This window comes from Saccoglossus kowalevskii, chromosome 4 (assembly GCF_978046115.1).
Source record: "Saccoglossus kowalevskii chromosome 4, keSacKowa6.1, whole genome shotgun sequence".
Lineage (NCBI taxonomy): Eukaryota > Metazoa > Hemichordata > Enteropneusta > Harrimaniidae > Saccoglossus > Saccoglossus kowalevskii.
The window spans coordinates 24,550,768-24,569,641 of record NC_140644.1 but is presented as its reverse complement, the minus strand read 5'-3'; the positions used below and the strand labels follow the sequence as shown (position 1 = coordinate 24,569,641).

General features: G+C 33.1%; 1 protein-coding gene across 1 annotated transcript in view; it reads right to left on the bottom strand.

Moving 5' to 3' along the window:
* The window catches only part of LOC100368165 (E3 ubiquitin-protein ligase MYCBP2), an 81,807-nt gene extending 69,166 nt beyond the window's left edge, over positions 1–12,641 (bottom strand). The window contains exons 1-14 of the mRNA XM_085498125.1: positions 12,337–12,641; positions 12,159–12,219; positions 8,310–8,537; positions 7,777–7,930; positions 6,761–6,963; positions 5,865–6,003; positions 4,705–4,817; positions 4,092–4,248; positions 3,387–3,457; positions 2,739–2,880; positions 2,237–2,313; positions 1,362–1,566; positions 820–987; positions 297–452 (exon numbers count right to left, since the gene is read on the bottom strand). Of these exons, the coding sequence (XP_085354251.1) occupies positions 297–452; positions 820–987; positions 1,362–1,566; positions 2,237–2,313; positions 2,739–2,880; positions 3,387–3,457; positions 4,092–4,248; positions 4,705–4,817; positions 5,865–6,003; positions 6,761–6,963; positions 7,777–7,930; positions 8,310–8,537; positions 12,159–12,219; positions 12,337–12,440 (1,978 nt within the window). The 5' untranslated portion in view covers positions 12,441–12,641. The remainder of the gene's footprint in view (positions 1–296; positions 453–819; positions 988–1,361; positions 1,567–2,236; positions 2,314–2,738; positions 2,881–3,386; positions 3,458–4,091; positions 4,249–4,704; positions 4,818–5,864; positions 6,004–6,760; positions 6,964–7,776; positions 7,931–8,309; positions 8,538–12,158; positions 12,220–12,336) is intronic.
* Positions 12,642–18,874: the final 6,233 nt, after the last annotated feature.

The window sequence follows — 18,874 nt, the reverse complement described above, 5'->3', positions numbered from 1 at the left end:
ATTATGTCTTTAAAAGAATGATAATGATCAAAATATTAATTATCATATTATAATGAATATAAATGTTTTCAAAAACTTATTTAAGGTTAATTTGAACAAAAGAAATTTAAACAAAAATTACACATGACCAGGTGCTAACACTGGAAGCTACCAAATCCTCATGAATGAATAAAAAGTGGTCAAAAGTGACATGAATATAGATGTCCTATAATCAAATACAGAAAGTATTACATTAAATAATCTCAATGAAAAAGACTAACATTCTCTAACAGTGTGCACTAAAGGTTTGTACTGACCTTCTTTTACAGATGGTCCTCCATAATCTCTACCACATTGTCCTTTATTGTTTATACCAAATGTATAGACGTCTCCGTTACTGGCAAGAACACATGCATGTGCTTTCCCTAGTGATACTGAGGATACCTGAACATCTTTTAAATCAGTCACTAAACCTACAATAATTAATAGATTCATTTAATACTGTGAAACATTGCAACACAAATACCACATTTGATCTATTAGTAGTGTTGTCACATTTTAATGATATAATGATATGCAATTTTTGAAATAAGAGCGATTTAATTAGAAATGTTTTCCGAATAGAGGTATTTAGTATTTGAAACAAGATAATTTACTATACTAGCATCAGTTTTATAATACCTTAGGAACCCTTCAGCTGAATATATTCAACTGATCATGAAGTACAGATTTTATGAAATGCGAGTTAGATAGTTGAGTTTATTTTTTATAGTGTCAGTGGTACTGCGCATTCGTCAAGTGTGACTGAGATGTTATGATTTGTAATAGTTTGTTTCTTACCTGTGGAATGATCTGCGTATGTGTTATCTTTACCAAATATATACATTTCACCCTGTTTTGTAACCAAAGCACTGCTTCCATTATTACATGCACTATGTACAGCACATTTACCGTCCATTTTGGAGATCTTCTTGGGTTTGGATACTTTGTGCAGTCTTCGACTTTTCACTAAAGATAAACAAATGTACCATATTGTTGAGTATTTGTACAGCAGAATAGCAGTGCTAGTCCAAGACAGGATTTGAGTGGCAATGTGGATGTCTACATTATGCAGTGTTCAACCATTATAATCCATAAGGACTATTACTCGAAAAAATGCTAAATACACAATGGGATCCTCAGGAAAATCTGGTGCACAGCTCAATCGAAATTATTAAATCCTATATTCTAACCATGCAAGTTCCAAACAGGAACCTCAAAAGGAAGAAATCGCTAGATTTAAGTATTATCAAATCGAGATCAAGCAGTTAGATTTTAAATTAATATAGATCTAATTTCAAACACATAACAAATAAGTTTGTAAATATCTGACAACAGCTTACCTTGGTCACCATCTTCTCCTCTTTTAGATGTACCAACAAAGAATGCAGTACCATCATCAGTAATAAGTATGGAATGTTGGCCTTCATGTCCTACAGAACACTGTGTAATCTTAGGTGACTTTGTAATGGGTAACTCACTCCATTTGTTACTCATACCACCTCCTTGTTTCAATCCCAGACTCACAGGTTTACCAATATACAGCATCTAGAAAAATGTTGCATTGCAATACAATATAATAGAATGTCATAATGAACGCTCTACAATTGAACATTAGATAAAATACTGTAAAATGACTAGTTTTCACTGGGTTTAAATTCCACTGATTTATCATTTCAGGCATAGTCAGTAGGTTTTAAATTCATGGTTTTATCATTTAGACAGGTAGTTCTATGCTCAATTTTACATATTCACTGGGTTTTAATTTAGCACATTTTCCAGTCAGCGAAATAAGCAAAATTAAAACCAGGTGAAAAATTAACCCTTTTACAGTAGTTGATTCCATGTAAGTGTGCAAAAGATAATATCATAAGAATAATTACCAGTACCATTACTCAAATTTGGCCTGAGAAAAAATTTAGGAACAATGATCTATTACTGAATTTGTTATACAAAAGCTATTATGTGAATGACATATGTAAGTATAGTCAAAGTTAGATGTACCAGTATTTCAATGATCTACCATCCAATTTATGCAATCTTTGCTTTATGTGCACTTCTATTGAAGATCACTTCTAAGAGAGAAAGTGTGTAGCACTTTCACCGGTCAGACAGGATGAATGAAATTCAATGAAAATTTACCAGAACATTACTGAAGTAGTTATGTGCTTAAATATAGATTGTAATATAATCTTAGACAAAATTTAGTTTGTCATACCTTGCCAGTAGCAGTTCTGATCAGTGAGAAATCTTTGCCTCCATTCACTGTTAATGGATCTTCATCCATTCCAAGACCTATATATAGAAATAAGTAAATTGCTTTAAATTTTAATATACTTGTATCAATGTAAGCTGGTGTCAAATCCATTAGTGATAAGGTCAACACCTTTGGCCTACCCATTAAATCTGGGGGCTTATTAACCCCCAAGTCAGAGTTGAACAGGACCTGTTGATGATTGTCCGGTGCATAATTTGAAGATAATGCAAAGACTAAAGTATTGAATCTAAACTAATTAGTCAAACTAATTGACTCTACTACCTGTCTTCCCTGCCATATACTAAGATGTGTGATGTACATGTATATGTGAAGTTTGACTGTGATCGATCTAGGAATGTCAGAGAAAAACGCACATAGGTCAATTTCCTGAGATTTTGGACTTTTTCCAAAGGGTAACCTAGTAGAAATCTAATTGTTAAAAATATTAAACTTATCAACTTACACAAAGTATGGATTTCTTTCTGTGAATCATAAGTTGATTGTCCGAATGCTAGCAAACACTTCCTAGCCAATTTGAATGGTAGTTCATTTACACACGGCATTGGTGATGTAAGCGGACTATAACTTCGTATCACAAAACCATCCTAGAAAGTGAAAATAGCACATTGTAAGTCACCCATAACTTACTGCACACTGTATGGGCAGCATGGCTCTATGATGCCAAATGTGATAAGACAACATGTATATTATAAGGTAAGAAGTTCACCATTAGTTACTGTGCAGAAAACAAGATTAGTTGCAGGATGAGTTTACATGCATTTAAAATAAAATATCTTTTTGTTTCCTCACTGTGTGTGAAGATTTTATTGAGATTTCTTTCTCCAAATTTTCCACTTTTCAATGCCTTAATTTTATAACAATTGGTAATTTTGTATTATTTATCCATTTGATTCAACCATTTGCCATATGAAATTCAGATTGCATAAGGGGGAAAAAATATTTACTTTATAATCTGTCTAGTAACTACAGTATGCTGTTACTTAACACATTGAGTGTTGAATACCTTTTTTCCATTAATTTTGCTATGTCTATGATTCGTTCAGCAGGCAGAGTGTTAAAAAGAAACCGACAATGGATAAAGGATACTTACATCTTTGCCAGCTGATATTTCACCTATCGTATCACCATTTGTGAACATTACACAGCTATCACCGGATTCCCCTGGTAGTAATGTAATAAAGAAACCAGTCAAAACAATACTACATGTATACTTATCAGGGTTTAACAAGCACACAAGACAGAGTATCAAGTCTTGATTTGCACAGATTACTGTAAACCATCACTGCTAGAAATCTTTTGTAATTTGAGGTTGTTTGCAAGTCACCGAGATTCCCAGTCTCAAAGACCCTCTTGTGGTATGTTTACAAAATTGAGTGTTTGGACACACAATAAAAATGTTCTTGTGAAGGAAATTAATTGTCTCACAGTGTTCTAGCAAGAATTGTCCCAAAAATTGGGTGGGCGTACTTACAGAATAGGGTAAAAAAAGTGTATATGAAAACAAGCGTTATTTTCAATTTATTCCTTTAAAAAATATGTCTCTAGCGGAAGTACAGAATTGTAAAGTTTAATGTTAATAGCTGTTGCATTATAGGTACTACTATAGGTAACTCAAATGGACGATTGGACAAATAGCTCCACATTTTATACAAAGAAATGACTACAAGACTAGGGAAAGAAGAGCTGTATTTTATTATGTATTTTCCGTGACGCAAAAAATATATTTTCTAATGTTTTGCAGGTGGATAAATATTTATTTCACAATATCCTATGATTTCAACTGAAAATAGCATACCTGTAACTTCATATGGCCGTTCCTCTTCCAAAGTTTCAATATTAATGTTCATTAAAATTCTAGATCCTAAATACTGATAGAACAGTAAACCTTTGACAAAACTTAACCAGCCTTGATCAGCTGTGTGGAAGTCACTTCGTGATTTGTACACATGTCCCTATGAGATACAGATAAAGTGTTATGAAGACACAATGCTATGGCAACACAACTAACATGTATTGAAACGATTATATCATAATTCATGTGAACAGTATCCTGTCATTTATTCAAGCTTCATGTGAAGGTCAAGTACTCAATACACCTGTTTACCTGCATTTGAATTAACCACATAGAGACACAATGTACAACAATCTGATTAGTTACAAGCTTGGGTAGCTTTTAATATCCAGTAGCCGGCACAGAGAAGCCAATGTACACCCCTCAAAACTACATCACAAAAACTACATTCAAGACTCAAAAAAAAATTGTCAGTACACCAGTGACTGCATATTGAGAGCAACCAGAGCCGCCAGCTACATCAGACTTTAATGATACAATAATAGAACAGAAGTAGCAGCAGCTCTGGTGGCAGTGTTCATCTAAGAAATCAGAAAGCTAATGTTTTTTAACATACCTTTATAGTACTATTATATCCAGTGCCAACTTTAAAAAGACCCAGACTATTGTGAATGTAAAGATAACTGCCATCACTAGCTATGGCACCATAAGTGCCTTCTTGTTTCCCATCTATACAAGTAAAGAAATGAAATATGTGAAAATAATTAGCAAAAGCCAGTAATTTTTCATCAGGAAAATGATCAACTATTGAATTGCTGCAAATAAAATACCACACATACTCACACTAGAACAGTGAATTACTTTCTAATTATATTCACATATTGCCCAGTACATTTGATTGAAATGGCTAGGAGCCATGTTTGCTTGGCCGTTATTGAATGGCCTGGAAACTAATAACTGTACAACATAACATAGTAATAATCATTTCAACATGGTATGGATTAGAAAGTAACAATTTGGGCAAGTGATAGATGAGTGGATTGAACACTCGCCTTTGAAAGACAAGATTGCATACTTTTCATATTTAATCTCTGACAAAAGTAGAATACATTAGCAAGCACGAAAAAGTACCATCAAATACAATGTAGTCCTCTTGAAAGCAACACTAAATCATTGCTTTAAGCTATTAATGTTTTATTTAGCTGAGTTGTGCCTACATGTAAAGTGGAAATAACTTACCCACGCATATATCATTAAACATATAAGTCATATAGAGAAATATAAGTTCATGAACACAAAAAAACTACAACCAAATGTGTGCACTGCTAGAAAGCAAATTTATAACATCCCAGTAAGCTGATTTTTAGATTCATGTCATCTTTCTACTTGTGTTGAAACTTTAAAAATGCAATTAACCCAGTCCAGTGCATTGTCAAGTGTTGCTTATAATTAGTTTGTTTGTTGCCTTACAAAAATCCGAACCACAAAAAATATCAATTGATTGCACAAAAAAACCAATATTATATAATGTTGATGTACTGGTATATGTATTTCCACACATAACTGACATGTCGCCAGTTTCCCAGGTAATGTTAATACACGTGCATATATGGAGACAACAGCTGAAAACAGAATTTTTGAAAAGGAAAAATCGTACCTTAAAATGAGAATTGTTTAGCACAACTACTATACTACCAACTGTATGCAAGACACCTTATATGCACATGGGTCTGATTAGATTACAAGAGAATTGTACAAACATAAAAACAATCTTACCGGTGGGTACATGTGATATATTGAAAGAGTCCAGTAATGCTTTATTTGTAACTCCTGATGACAACCAAGTTGGATGAAGAGTTTTACCAAGAATGACAGACTGTACACTTTTCTGCAGAGCACCTAGCACTAATGGGATCTGAAATGAACATCAATTAATAATTTAAAAGTGTATAAACTAATTGGCATACTAAGAATAAATAATAAATTGTATTCTCAGTGAAATAACAGATTGAATACCAGTTATATCAATTTTCTTGTACTTTAATGTTCTACATATACAACCATGGTAATAACATTGTATGAATGTCACACAACTATAATAATGCACAAGATAAATGCCAGTATACACATATGTATTAAATCAGCCATAATGGCCTTATGTTTACCAAAGCAAAGTAATTGAATAAGTTGCAAAACCACCAAAAACATGAATATTCTAATTCACAAATTTAACAATTAATGGCAAAAATTAAACCAATCACCTTTTAGATTGTAGGCTTGTTCAACATGACAAATGCATTAACAGAAACTCCAGTATTTAAGCCTACGTGTTTTGTGATTAATAATGCATCAATTGGTTGATGTCTGGTTGATTTGTATATGAAGCAGAGAAACATCTTTCCTATTAAAGGCATTGTATTAAAACCTAACTGCAAGATAGTCTTCTATTGTCTGTGTTGTAAGCATTATGAATTTTCATTGAAATTTAAGTCTCTTGTAAGCATATTTAATGCAAGAAATGACATGGGCAGACTTTTGTGGAGACAAATAATCACATTTTTTTTTACTGTCCTTGATAACAAGACATACATACTTAACTACATTTGACAGTTCACATATAGAAGTCAATGTACACGATGTACACTTATCCCAACAAAACTGAGGTAACTTACTTTGATCGCTTGTAAGGCTGTATGTGTATTGCTCCTCAATAATGCAGTGATAGCAGTGAGCAGCTTTCCTGTGTCTCCTCTGGCTACAACTAAACTAAGTAAGGATGAACAACCAAGAGATGAGAGTGACTGATGACCATCGGGTACACTATTACCAGTATCACTGTCCGTTGTCAACTCCATTAGTAATTCAAATAAACAATCTGAAATGCAAGAAATCATCAATCAAAAATTAAGAATTTACAGACCGCTATAGTCAGGCATGAGAATATTGATGTAATAAATATCATATCGCTGAGAAATGTTCAGAGTCAAAGAAAAGCACACTATTTGAATTTTCTTTTTGTATTAAAATTTTACCAAAGATCCAAATTGTCTGAACCATATATTCAAATTTGACAAGGTCAGAAACAGTTGTAGATATGTGTGTGTGTATGTGCATGATGTACTGTCTTAGTTTCGAGTTTTACAGAAAAAGGTTGAATCATTGTTGCAGTTGAGAAAAAATAAAAACTTGAATGTGTCCCATAAAACACTTGAAGATTTCCCAGAACAGATTAGAAAGCAAATCCTTTATGAATAGATATCTTTATTCAGTGCTGGAACAGCAATACAGGCCATACACCCTGTACTACACTGCTCACGAAATTGAGACTAAAAGTACTGAACATGGCCAACATGTGACATAAGCAGATAACAGAAAAAAAGTACTAAAGTTCGGGCGCCAACACAGACGCATAAATTATCAACATATTCGTAACGAAGAATCACGTAACATGCAATAAATGCAAACAATTAAAATGGAAATAATCATTCAAACTCATCTCCACCAACTGTCAAAAAAATGGTCCTAATTAGTTCCCATTTTTTACTTTTGATGCAATACATCTGTTACTCATAAAAACAGTTGAACAAAGAGCTTATTTGACAACATAGTTACACAGAACTGTAACCTGATTCAAAACATTCCATATATCCTTGTCATAAATCAACCATCTAACTATGTGTCACTATACCTATAACTAGTGGTGGTTCCTTAGATAACCCTTCTGGTGTTTGACCTTGTAAGATATCTAACAACGACTGCAGAGCTCTTCCACATAGTACTGGATGTGTTGTCTTGGTTTCTCTGATCAATTCAAATACACCTGACATACCCATGCCTACAATCTAAACACAGCAATAAAAAAGTTAAATAAACATATATGAAATGTATGAAAACATTAAATATGTACATGTTTTTAATTTCTCAATTGACATGAATATGTCATCCATCCATCTCTTCAAAATATGCATTACCGATATGCATAATGCATTTATTGAACATCAAAAAGTAAAACAATTACAAATTATATATCTTGATATTATGGTATCCAACAATATAAGACAAGTCATGGTTGCTAAAGACATGTCATTTTTTTTTCTTGCATTGATACAGATAAATAAAGCTTAAGTAAAAATTAATATCATAAAATGTAATGTCTCTGCACATTTAGTGATAATGTGAACATCAAATGTACAAGAAATATTGCAATAAACAATGTGATACCTTGGGTACTTTCATGTGGGAATCCTTAAGTTTATCTGCTTCATCATCATCTTCGGAATCAGAATCATTTGTTTTTTCTGCTGTTGTTGATGTCAGGATTTTGACCCTATCCTTTAGATGTCTGTCCAACACAGAATGACGAATGCTTGCAAATACATTGAATGCAGACGGATTGCTTGGCAGTTCAATGTTAGGTATCTGATAGCTGGATGAATCCAAACTGGAGTCCTGTCAAATTAAAATACATGTTAAATACAGCATTTTATACATTAGTCATCTTTATTTATTGAGGTTAACAAACTAAATAAAGATTTGTATTCAGAGATTCCTCTTTGGACACTCATCCCTTTATATTCATACACGAGTAAACAACACTCATTTTGTACATAAAAAGAAAATTACAGCCTGGAATGACAGTTTTAACCCTTCCAACTACATGCATACATATGTAGAGGTCTTTTCTAGTAGTATGATAAAAAGAAAAGCGGGCTTGAAATGTGCGTAAAATGCCTTGTTTTAAAATGCACAACAGAAGTTCAAAGTCACAAACCTGTTTAATGGTTTGAATTTCACAGAGATCAATGAGACGATTGAACATACTGAACAGTTTTTATGAATCATTAACAGTTTCTGTTCGTTTTGTTTGGCCGTTATTGTTTTGAAAATGCTGACAAAACATTCTTTTCAGGATCTGCCATGTGGTTAATGCTTAGTAATGGGATATCCACCAGATGACACATGAGTGAGACTATACAGAGTCTGGCAAAACTGTTATGATGTTGATCAGCAAGAGGGAAAGTCTCACACAGAGAAACAAAGTCAGACAGAATAATTTAGTTTGTAAGCAAAGATTCAATTGCATTAACCGAACAATTAACAAATTCAAGCATAATGTAAACATTTGTGGTCTTTATTAATTTGCACACCCAATAAATGTATTCTATCAATTTGTAACATTTCAAAAAAGATTATAAAAAGTATCCTATTCACACTTCTTATGCATAACAGACAATGAACGCAAAGAAATCATTATTTATCAAATTAATTTTAAAAACATGTTGCAACACTTGTTAATGTGTTGCATCATCTCACCAAGTGATCACAGCCAGCGAGATACTACAACACATCCTACCAGTGACGATTTCAATTAAATGCTGATGAGATCAAATACATTTTTTTAATGTCACTCTTGGCCATAACTTGTCACACTGCCTTATTTTTTGCATACTGTATCCAAACCTCCATCGCCAAAGACATTTTGTGTGTTACAGTAACACCCATGCCATAAACCTGCCGAATGTTTCTAAAAACAAAACGACTCCTAATTGATCAAAAAGTACCCTTTTAATTCGCACACTTGAAAAAAATAATTTACATTTTTATTCTATTAATTTATGCACTTGAAAAAACAATTATTTTTATTAAGTGTATTATAATAGCTTTTACGATAAATAACGATGAGAAATCAGAAATTCACCAAAACATTCACACAAGTTGATTTTTTTGACTGATGAATATTAATTGCATGTTGCAATTGTTGCTATCCGCTGAGCTCAGCCAGTCAAAAAATGTGTAACGTTTATATAAACAACAGTGATATTAGATTTAATATTAAACATTATTATACCTCATGACCATTACAGCCAATCAGATTCGTGCAATACAGGTAGACATATTCCTGTGTCTAACTGCTAACATATTCGTATGTCTACATCTATCCGGGAACCTTCCGCTTGAATTTACCTTATTTATGCCAATAACTTGTCAAAAGAACATGATATGCGGCAATATTCATGAAATAATTAGTTTGCAAGGTTTGTATTCACTATTTGACTATCATTTTTGAGAAAAAACTAGAATTTTGTAACGATTTCCCTTGATTTTTTGGCACACTTGCACGAGTTTCGCCAGCACACTCAGCTACACACTTTGAGACATTTGATCTGCAAATGCACAGTTCATTTCTCTAAAAAATGTGAGAGTTGTGGACTTTGATTTTGCTACATACACTGTATTTTATTAGTATATTTACATATTATGTACAGTGTATTTGTTGAAAGAGGTTACCATGAGAATACCACAAGGTACATGTATGCGTGAAGACATCACAGCTATCATATCGACCAGTATTCTTGTGATATTCATAATGACTATGTTACACAATGTGGTACTTTTTGATATTTTGACACAGTTCACCAAATCACCTCTCATATAATGAGTCTTTACATGAACAATAACTGCATATGATTAATATGAACGCATCACAGCTATCATATCAACCAGTAATTTTGTGATATTCATAATGACTATGTTACACAATGTGGTACTTTTTGACATTTTGACACAGTTCACCAAATCACCTCTCATATAATGAGTCTTTACATGAACAATAACTGCATATGATTAATATGAACCCATCACAGCTATCATATCGACCAGTAATTTTGTGGTAACATTATTATTATCAATTTATATTCTGCTTGTAGCAACAATTTAATGAGAGATGTCCCAAATGAGAAAAAAAAATTGAAAGTTTGACAGAGTCAGAATAGGTTTTGGAACAAATGCACACAACTTTTTACAGAAAGATAAATTCTCTTGTTATTGTTGCTAGATGTATAATAATTACATTAATTACCCAGATCAAATGTGCAAATTTGTAAATACCAATGTTTACTCTCGAAATGAAGCCCTGGCTAAATTACTTCAACGCCACAACAGTTATAATGAATACATTTGTCACAATTTAGGTTTTTGTTTACTTATTTGTTTGTTATAGAACCTCTTCAAGAATAATTAATCAATGCGTACAAGATGCATGGTGTATCACTTGTGAATTATGCTATAACAGATACAATAACTAGCATTTAAATATTGCCCAGTAATGCAGAAAATATCATAATTTTCAGTCAGAAATATTACAATAGACTATGTTAAACAATGTGGTAATTTTTAAAATTTTGACACAGTTCACTAAATCACATGTCATATAATGAGTCTTTACATGAACAATGACTGAATATGATTAATATGAATGTGCAATTTGTTTTGTATGCATAATAGCATGCATACATGATGTATGTATGTATGCACCTACGGTACTTATCTACCTACCAGGAATACAAATTTCATAAAACATTTAGTGTAGCAAAAAGTCTAAAGGCATTTCAAATTTACTGTTAATCTAAAAAAATATTCATGCTTAGATGACATTTATAACAGAGCTCAAGTATAAAGAAACGTAAAGTGGTGAATCTATTGAGAAAACCGCTGAGACATATGGTATTAGTGTCATTATTTGTAGAATTTCTTTGTAAACTGAATTAATAAACTATCAAACTATTTGAATATTGGAGAAAATATAAATAAAAATGGGGGATTTAGATACTTCTATGTTATTGATCGACATCACTGGCTGGATGCACTTGATAACCATACTTGTAATTGTAATTACCCCGGTATATGCCATACCACAGTTCAATTAAATTAAATTAATGATCATTTCGTTGAATTGACAACAACTTTCTTGGAAATGGGACACATGTATGTCAAACAATGTAATCATTTGGTTTCATTTTCATGTTAACTACACCAGTCAGACGGATCGAATCAGGCACATTGCACTACTACACGCACTATTAGTAGCACTGTCGCTACTGGATGAGAAACGCCCGAATCATTGATTGAAATTTAGATACACGTTTTCGACATATCAATGTTAATTGAACTGTTTCATTTTTTAGGAGAAAAAAAATATATTAAAATTGAAAATGATCCTCGCGCTGTAAATCATTTTGGGTACAATTATCGTGTGCGTTATTATGGGGATAACTATACTGATGCACTTACCCGGCTTTTTGATGCATTCTTCGATCCACCTTTCGTTTTGCTTCTTTTCGGGGACGATTTTCTGCAAATGGAAATAAAGAATCGTTCAGATGTCTGATTTTGAATGACTTGAAATTAAATAACTCTAAAAACAATATTGATGGGCATAACAAATCACAATTCATCTATTCAGTCTTACCTTTTTGGCTCTTCTTTCGTGACAAACATATCACTGAACTTGGATCCAAGCGAGGGTCCAAGAAGGAAGTGCTCGGGCTGCGTCAGCTGCAGTGTAGCAGGCATGTTTACAACCTAACGGCTCTCGAAGGTGCTACGATTTTTTCACCCACGCTAACTGTTGACGCCCTTTGCCGAATAATGTAGAAAACCGAATTTAAAACGAAAATATTTTTTTATAAATGCCGAGGAAACGAAGACAGTCAATCTCGGCGATTCGGCTCCTGCGCTGCAATAGCCGCCGCCATGTTGGATTATTGGCAAAAGAATGACGTAAGAAAAAACGGCATTCTGGGTAATTTGTGGAGTTTTTGTCAGGTGAGCAAAAAAAAATAGACATGACTCAAAAATTCGTAATCGATTGCATTTGACAGTTTATTAAAACAAACATTAATTAATGTTTTTAAGCTTTTCAATAAATGTAGTTAAACTGGTTCACGCAAACAATGGCGACCAAATTTAAACTAAGTATTTAAATATATACTTTGTTTTATCTAGTTGGAATTCCAATTATGCAGGCACGACAAGTACCAGGATACTGGTGATACAAGTGATTACACTAACCATGGAACTATAAACTATACTTCCATGCACTAACTTTCAACTTAAATAAACATAGTCTGTTTATTTATTTATTTATTTATTTATTTATTTATTTTTTTATTTATTTATTATTTATTTATTTATTTATTTATTTATTTATTTATTTATTTATTTATTTATTTATTTATTTATTTATTTATTTATTTATTTATTTATTTATTTATTTATTTATTTATTTATTTATTTAATGGATACAAAACTGTCTACATGGAGATCAGCAGTATGACCACTAAATGTACATAACACGAACGAAATAAGGGTAAAAGTTACATATAAGATATAATATTATTAATAAAAAAGTAATTTCTGAATCATGTATCTGTGAAGCATTGTTACAGTTGTTGAAACTGGCAATATTTGTAAAATTTTGTTAATCGCTTTATTCATATCGTTTTATACAAGTTCAATAGTATTCTTACTTATACATACATTGTTTCAAAATACGGATTCTGAAGTGCAATGACGACATAAGTACGAACATGGTAGAAACCACCACAGTGTGTACTTTAGGCCACACTGATTTGATTTTATGGATGACATCCTCTGAAGACCCCGAAACTAATGCGAGAGGACGAAAAAAAAATCGGCCAAAAAAAAAAAAAATGCTCCTAAAACCACAGGACTACGGAGCTATTATTACGAATTTAACCACAGTGTATCAAAAAAAAAACAAGTCTTTATTTGTAGGAGGCACATGCTGATGTACACATTTCGTACTGTATTACTGTCACAGGTATCATCACCTTTGATTTTGAAAAGGCAAGAGGATAAGGCAGATGTCAGCTTTGCCAAAGGCATACACATCAACTCAATAATAAAGAAAAACTTACTGTGTTGTATTGAAAAAAAAGTAATTAAAAATGAGTAATAAGTTTGTCAACAGCAACCTGGAAATTAACTTCTTTGACATTCAAACTACAGCTTTTAAAGTGACACTTCAGATAGACTAAGTGTAGACACAAATGCTCTAGAACTACTTCAACTATGTAACAAGAGGTTCGATATTGAAAAAAACACCAACAGAGAGTCAACACAAATTTGGATGCAGAAAATTATGTACATGAATCTTGATGAAAATGCGTCATATTACTGAATGTGTGTGCAAGCAAATTATCCGAATCAGAAAATGAAAAAAAAAATAATAAGAAACTTTTCTTCACCCCGTAAGGGAACTTTGACCAAGGAGATTCTGCTGCTTTCGTTGCAGTTTTGTCGACTTCAATGCGGACAAAGCAACCGAACTGATTTGTCGCCTGACCGACTTTTAGGCCACCATACACCTCCACTCCTCTCCCATTTCTCTCATCGATGCGGAAGAAACGCGGGACAGCCACTCTGGACAATATGTTCTTAAAGTTGTCTGGGCGAAACTCGCTTGCCGCTACCGACCTCTCGTATAGCTGTGTAAACATCTCCCTGGCCAACGTCAATTGCGTACCAGTCTACAACAATCCCTCCGTTTCACCTCTGAACTTTTGTGCTCACGTATTTTGGTGGTGTGGTCGCCATGTTGGATCATTTATGGCAAAATTTGCCTCTCATGAAGGCGTGACAATGTCATATAAATCATTATCGGATAATTATCGTCTAATAAAATCTAATGAAATTCTGGCAGAGATGTCTAACTTAGACATTGTTAGACGATATTATCGATAATATCGGAGAAAAACGAACTCTCCCGAGAGTTGCCCAGACAGACCTGTCTAACTTAGACATTTTTAGATATTGTTAGACGATATTATCGATAATATCGGAGAAAAACGAACTGTCCCAATAGTTGCCCAGACAAACCTTTCTAACTTAGACATTTTTAGACATTGTTAGACGATATTATCGATAATATCGGAGAAAAACGAACTCTCCCAATAGTTGCCCAGACAAACCTTTCTAACTTAGACATTTTTAGACATTGTTAGACGATATTATCGATAATATCGGAGAAAAACGAACTCTCCCAAGAGTTGCCTAGACAGACCTGTCTAACTTTTTCTCCGATATTATCGTCTAATAAAGTCTAAGTTAGACAACCATGTGTGGGCAACTATTGGGGAAGATCGTTTTTATCCGATATTATCGATAATATCGAAATTATCGTCTAAGAATGTCTAAGTTAGACACCCATACCCACCGGGAACCTTGTCATATTACATTTTATCGGTAATGTGACATGCGAGAGGTATTTGCTAACTTGTTTCCAGCGTTTCGGTGTTTTTGGTGGGAAATGCTTTAAAGCCGAAAGGAAGGAAGACAACTCTACGGCCGTTACGTAAAAACCCAACATACTCGTGTAAGAATTAACTATACTTCATTCCGCATTACGAATAAATAGCCATGGAAATATTTTCTTATGTTCATGGAGACAATAGTAGCATTAACATATTTTACATTTTATCTATATCTATTAAAGTACGTAAATAAACTTTTTATTTATACTCTACGCGGCAAGTCGTGAACTAAATTGCATTATTAAACTTTTTTGTCCTGTTTTCACTGAGACAATAGTAGCATTAACACATTTTACATGTTATCTATCTATTAAAGTACGTAAATAAACATTTAGTTTATACTATACGTGGCATTGTTATGTACTTCTGTTAAGTCCGCCACTAGCGCAATCCGATCGTTCTTCAGTAAATATATTTCGTTACGCTGTCAGTTGTCAAGGATTATTTGTTTATACTTAGAAAGATAAAGTATTTATTGAGGTTTATAATTAATTAATTCTGTAATTTTTATTCAAATTAACTGAACGTGGGAAAGGTAAAATTAAGTCATTCCCTTCGAATGTTTTCAACGTTCAACCTCAGACTTGTATTACTAGTCTGAGGTTCAACGTAATGCTTGGACGCATTTTTTTTTTAATTATAATCAGTGGACGAACGTTTCGGCAATACTAATACGGGGAATATAATTTTCAGACTAAAACAAATCCTGGATGATTATAATAAAACATTTATTTCTCGACAAATCGCTGTCCGGGTAAATTACCTTTTTTAGTAGTTTATGCCACTATAAACACATTTTTATACATTTTTAGACATTGTTAGACGATATTATCGATAATATCGGGGAAAAACGAACTGTCCCAATAGATGCAAAGACAGACCTGTCTAACTTAGACATTTTTAGACATTTTTAGACATTGTTAGACGATATTATCAATAATATCGGAGAAAAACGAACTGTCCCAATAGTTGCCCAGACAAACCTTTCTAACTTAGACATTTTTAGACATTGTTAGACGATATTATCGATAATATCGGAGAAAAACGAACTCTCCCAATAGTTGCCCAGACAGACCTGTCTAACTTAGACATTTTTAGACATTGTTAGACGATATTATCGATAATATCGGAGAAAAACGAACTGTCCCAATAGTTCTCAGACAAACTTGTCTAACTTAGACATTTTTAGACATTTTTAGACGATATTATCGATAATATCGGAGAAAAACGAACTGTCCCAATAGTTGCCCAGACAGACCTGTCTAACTTAGACATTTTTAGACTTTTTTTAGACATTGTTAGACGATATTATCGATAATATCGGAGAAAAACGAACTGTCCCAATAGTTCTCAGACAGACCTATGTAACTTAGACATTTTTAGACATTGTTAGACGATATTATCGATAATATCGGAGAAAAACGAACTGTCCCAATAGTTGCCCAGACAGACCTGTCTAACTTAGACATTTTTAGACTTTTTTATACATTGTTAGACGATATTATCGATAATATCGGAGAAAAACGAACTGTCGCAATAGTTGCCCAGACAGACCTGTCTTACTTAGACATTTTTAGACTTTTTTAGACATTGTTAGACGATATTATCGATAATATCGGAGAAAAACGAACTGTCCCAATAGTTGCTCAGACAGACCTTTCTAACTTAGACATTTTTAGACTTTTTTAGATAATTCTTAGACGATATTATCGATAATATCGGAGAAAAACGAACTGTCGCAATAGTTGCCCAGACAGACCTGTCTAACTTAGACATTTTTAGACTTTTTTAGATATTGTTAGACGATATTATCGATAATATCGGAGAAAAACGAACTGTCCCAATAGTTGCACAGACAGACCTGTCTAACTTAGACATTTTTAGACTTTTTTAGATAATTGTTAGACGATATTATCGATAATATCGGAGAAAAACGAACTGTCGCAATAGTTGCCCAGACAGACCTGTCTAACTTAGACATTTTTAGACTTTTTTAGATATTGTTAGACGATATTATCGATAATATCGGAGAAAAACGAACTGTCCCAATAGTTGCCCAGACAGACCTGTCTAACATTTTTAGACGATAATATCGGATAACGTTAAAAAGTGCAATGTCGCGCCTTCCTCAAAATTTGCATGTTTTGAGGCAATCTCTTTCCCATGGGTCTTTTCGCTTTACGTAACGCGCATCTAACTGTGCAGAGTTTGGTTTTGAGGTAGTCCAAATACGAGTTTTACGACAAGTCGGCGCTTTGCGACAATGTGAGTCGGCAAGTTCCGGACAGAAAACTGATGTGTGTTTTATTTTTCCCGTCTCCATTCAGAAATTAATTTTAAAGTTTTTTTTTATATAGCCGTTGTCTTTGCTGATTATAAGTGGGGTAAGATATACATAAAATATATAGAACTCAATTTATATTTTCTTTATCACATACAATAATTAACAAATCCTGTCTTCGGTTTCCTGTATCTATCCGTTACAGCTTTCAAACTAAGTTTTGCGAATCGGATTCCGCAATATGGAGAAAAACATATATGTTTTTAAATTGTTGTTCGATACTCCATATTCCATACTGTGGAACAAATCGGACAATTTACGATTTATCATAAACTAACAAAAATGCGCTTGCAGGACATACAGCAGTATTTGTTAGAAAAAAAATAAAAAAACACTAATACGCATATGCAGTGATTGGTTACCCAGACAATAAGTGCGCATGCGTATTAGATAATCTCTTTGGATTCATCGAATAAAAACTCAGATATGGGTTACGAGAAGAGCGTTTTCAATTCATGATAAACCATAGTCCGATGCATCTATCAATATATACTATCAAACAGAAGTACCAGAAACTATATGTTTTCGCCCATATTGCATCATTATTCAACTATTCGTAGTTCAATGTTTTCTAGTTTGGTCAGATAGATTTCTTATTTTCTATTCTTATTAAAAAAAACTGTGTACGTTCTTAATTTATTCATGTTGTATGAACATTTTGAAGTTTCATTGTCATTGTTGTCATTATTTATTAACTGTTTGTTCATATTTCTGTTTAACTGTATGTACGCCTGTACTACTAGTAGTTACACTGGTTTTTATAATTTGAGCTTGATTGGTGTTTGTTGTGATTCCACTGCATTTTATCGTTTGGTGTTTAACTGTATGTACGCCTGTACTACTAGTAGTTACACTGGTTTTTATAATTTGAGCTTGATTGGTGTTTGTTGTGATTCCATTGCATTTTATCGTTTGGTGTTTAACTGTATGTACGCCTGTACTACTAGTAGTTACACTGTTTTTTATAATTTGAGCTTGATTGGTGTTTGTTGTGATTCCATTGCATTTTATCGTTTGGTGTTTAACTGTATGTACGCCTGTACTACTAGTAGTTACACTGGTTTTTATAATTTGAGCTTGATTGGTGTTTGTTGTGATTCCACTGCATTTTATCGTTTGGTGTTTAGCTGTTTGTTAATTAGTGCAGCCTCTCTTATGGGAGAGTTGTCAGTAATTAATAAACGGGTATATAATATTGATTTTCTCTTTAATAAAACATATATAGTTGTTATTTGCCAAGCTTCCCATTATGAGTGTATTTTTAGACACTCCTAGAAGAAATCGACAAGAGTTGAGCTGCTCCTCCTCTTCCACTGTTGTTTTGTGGGCAG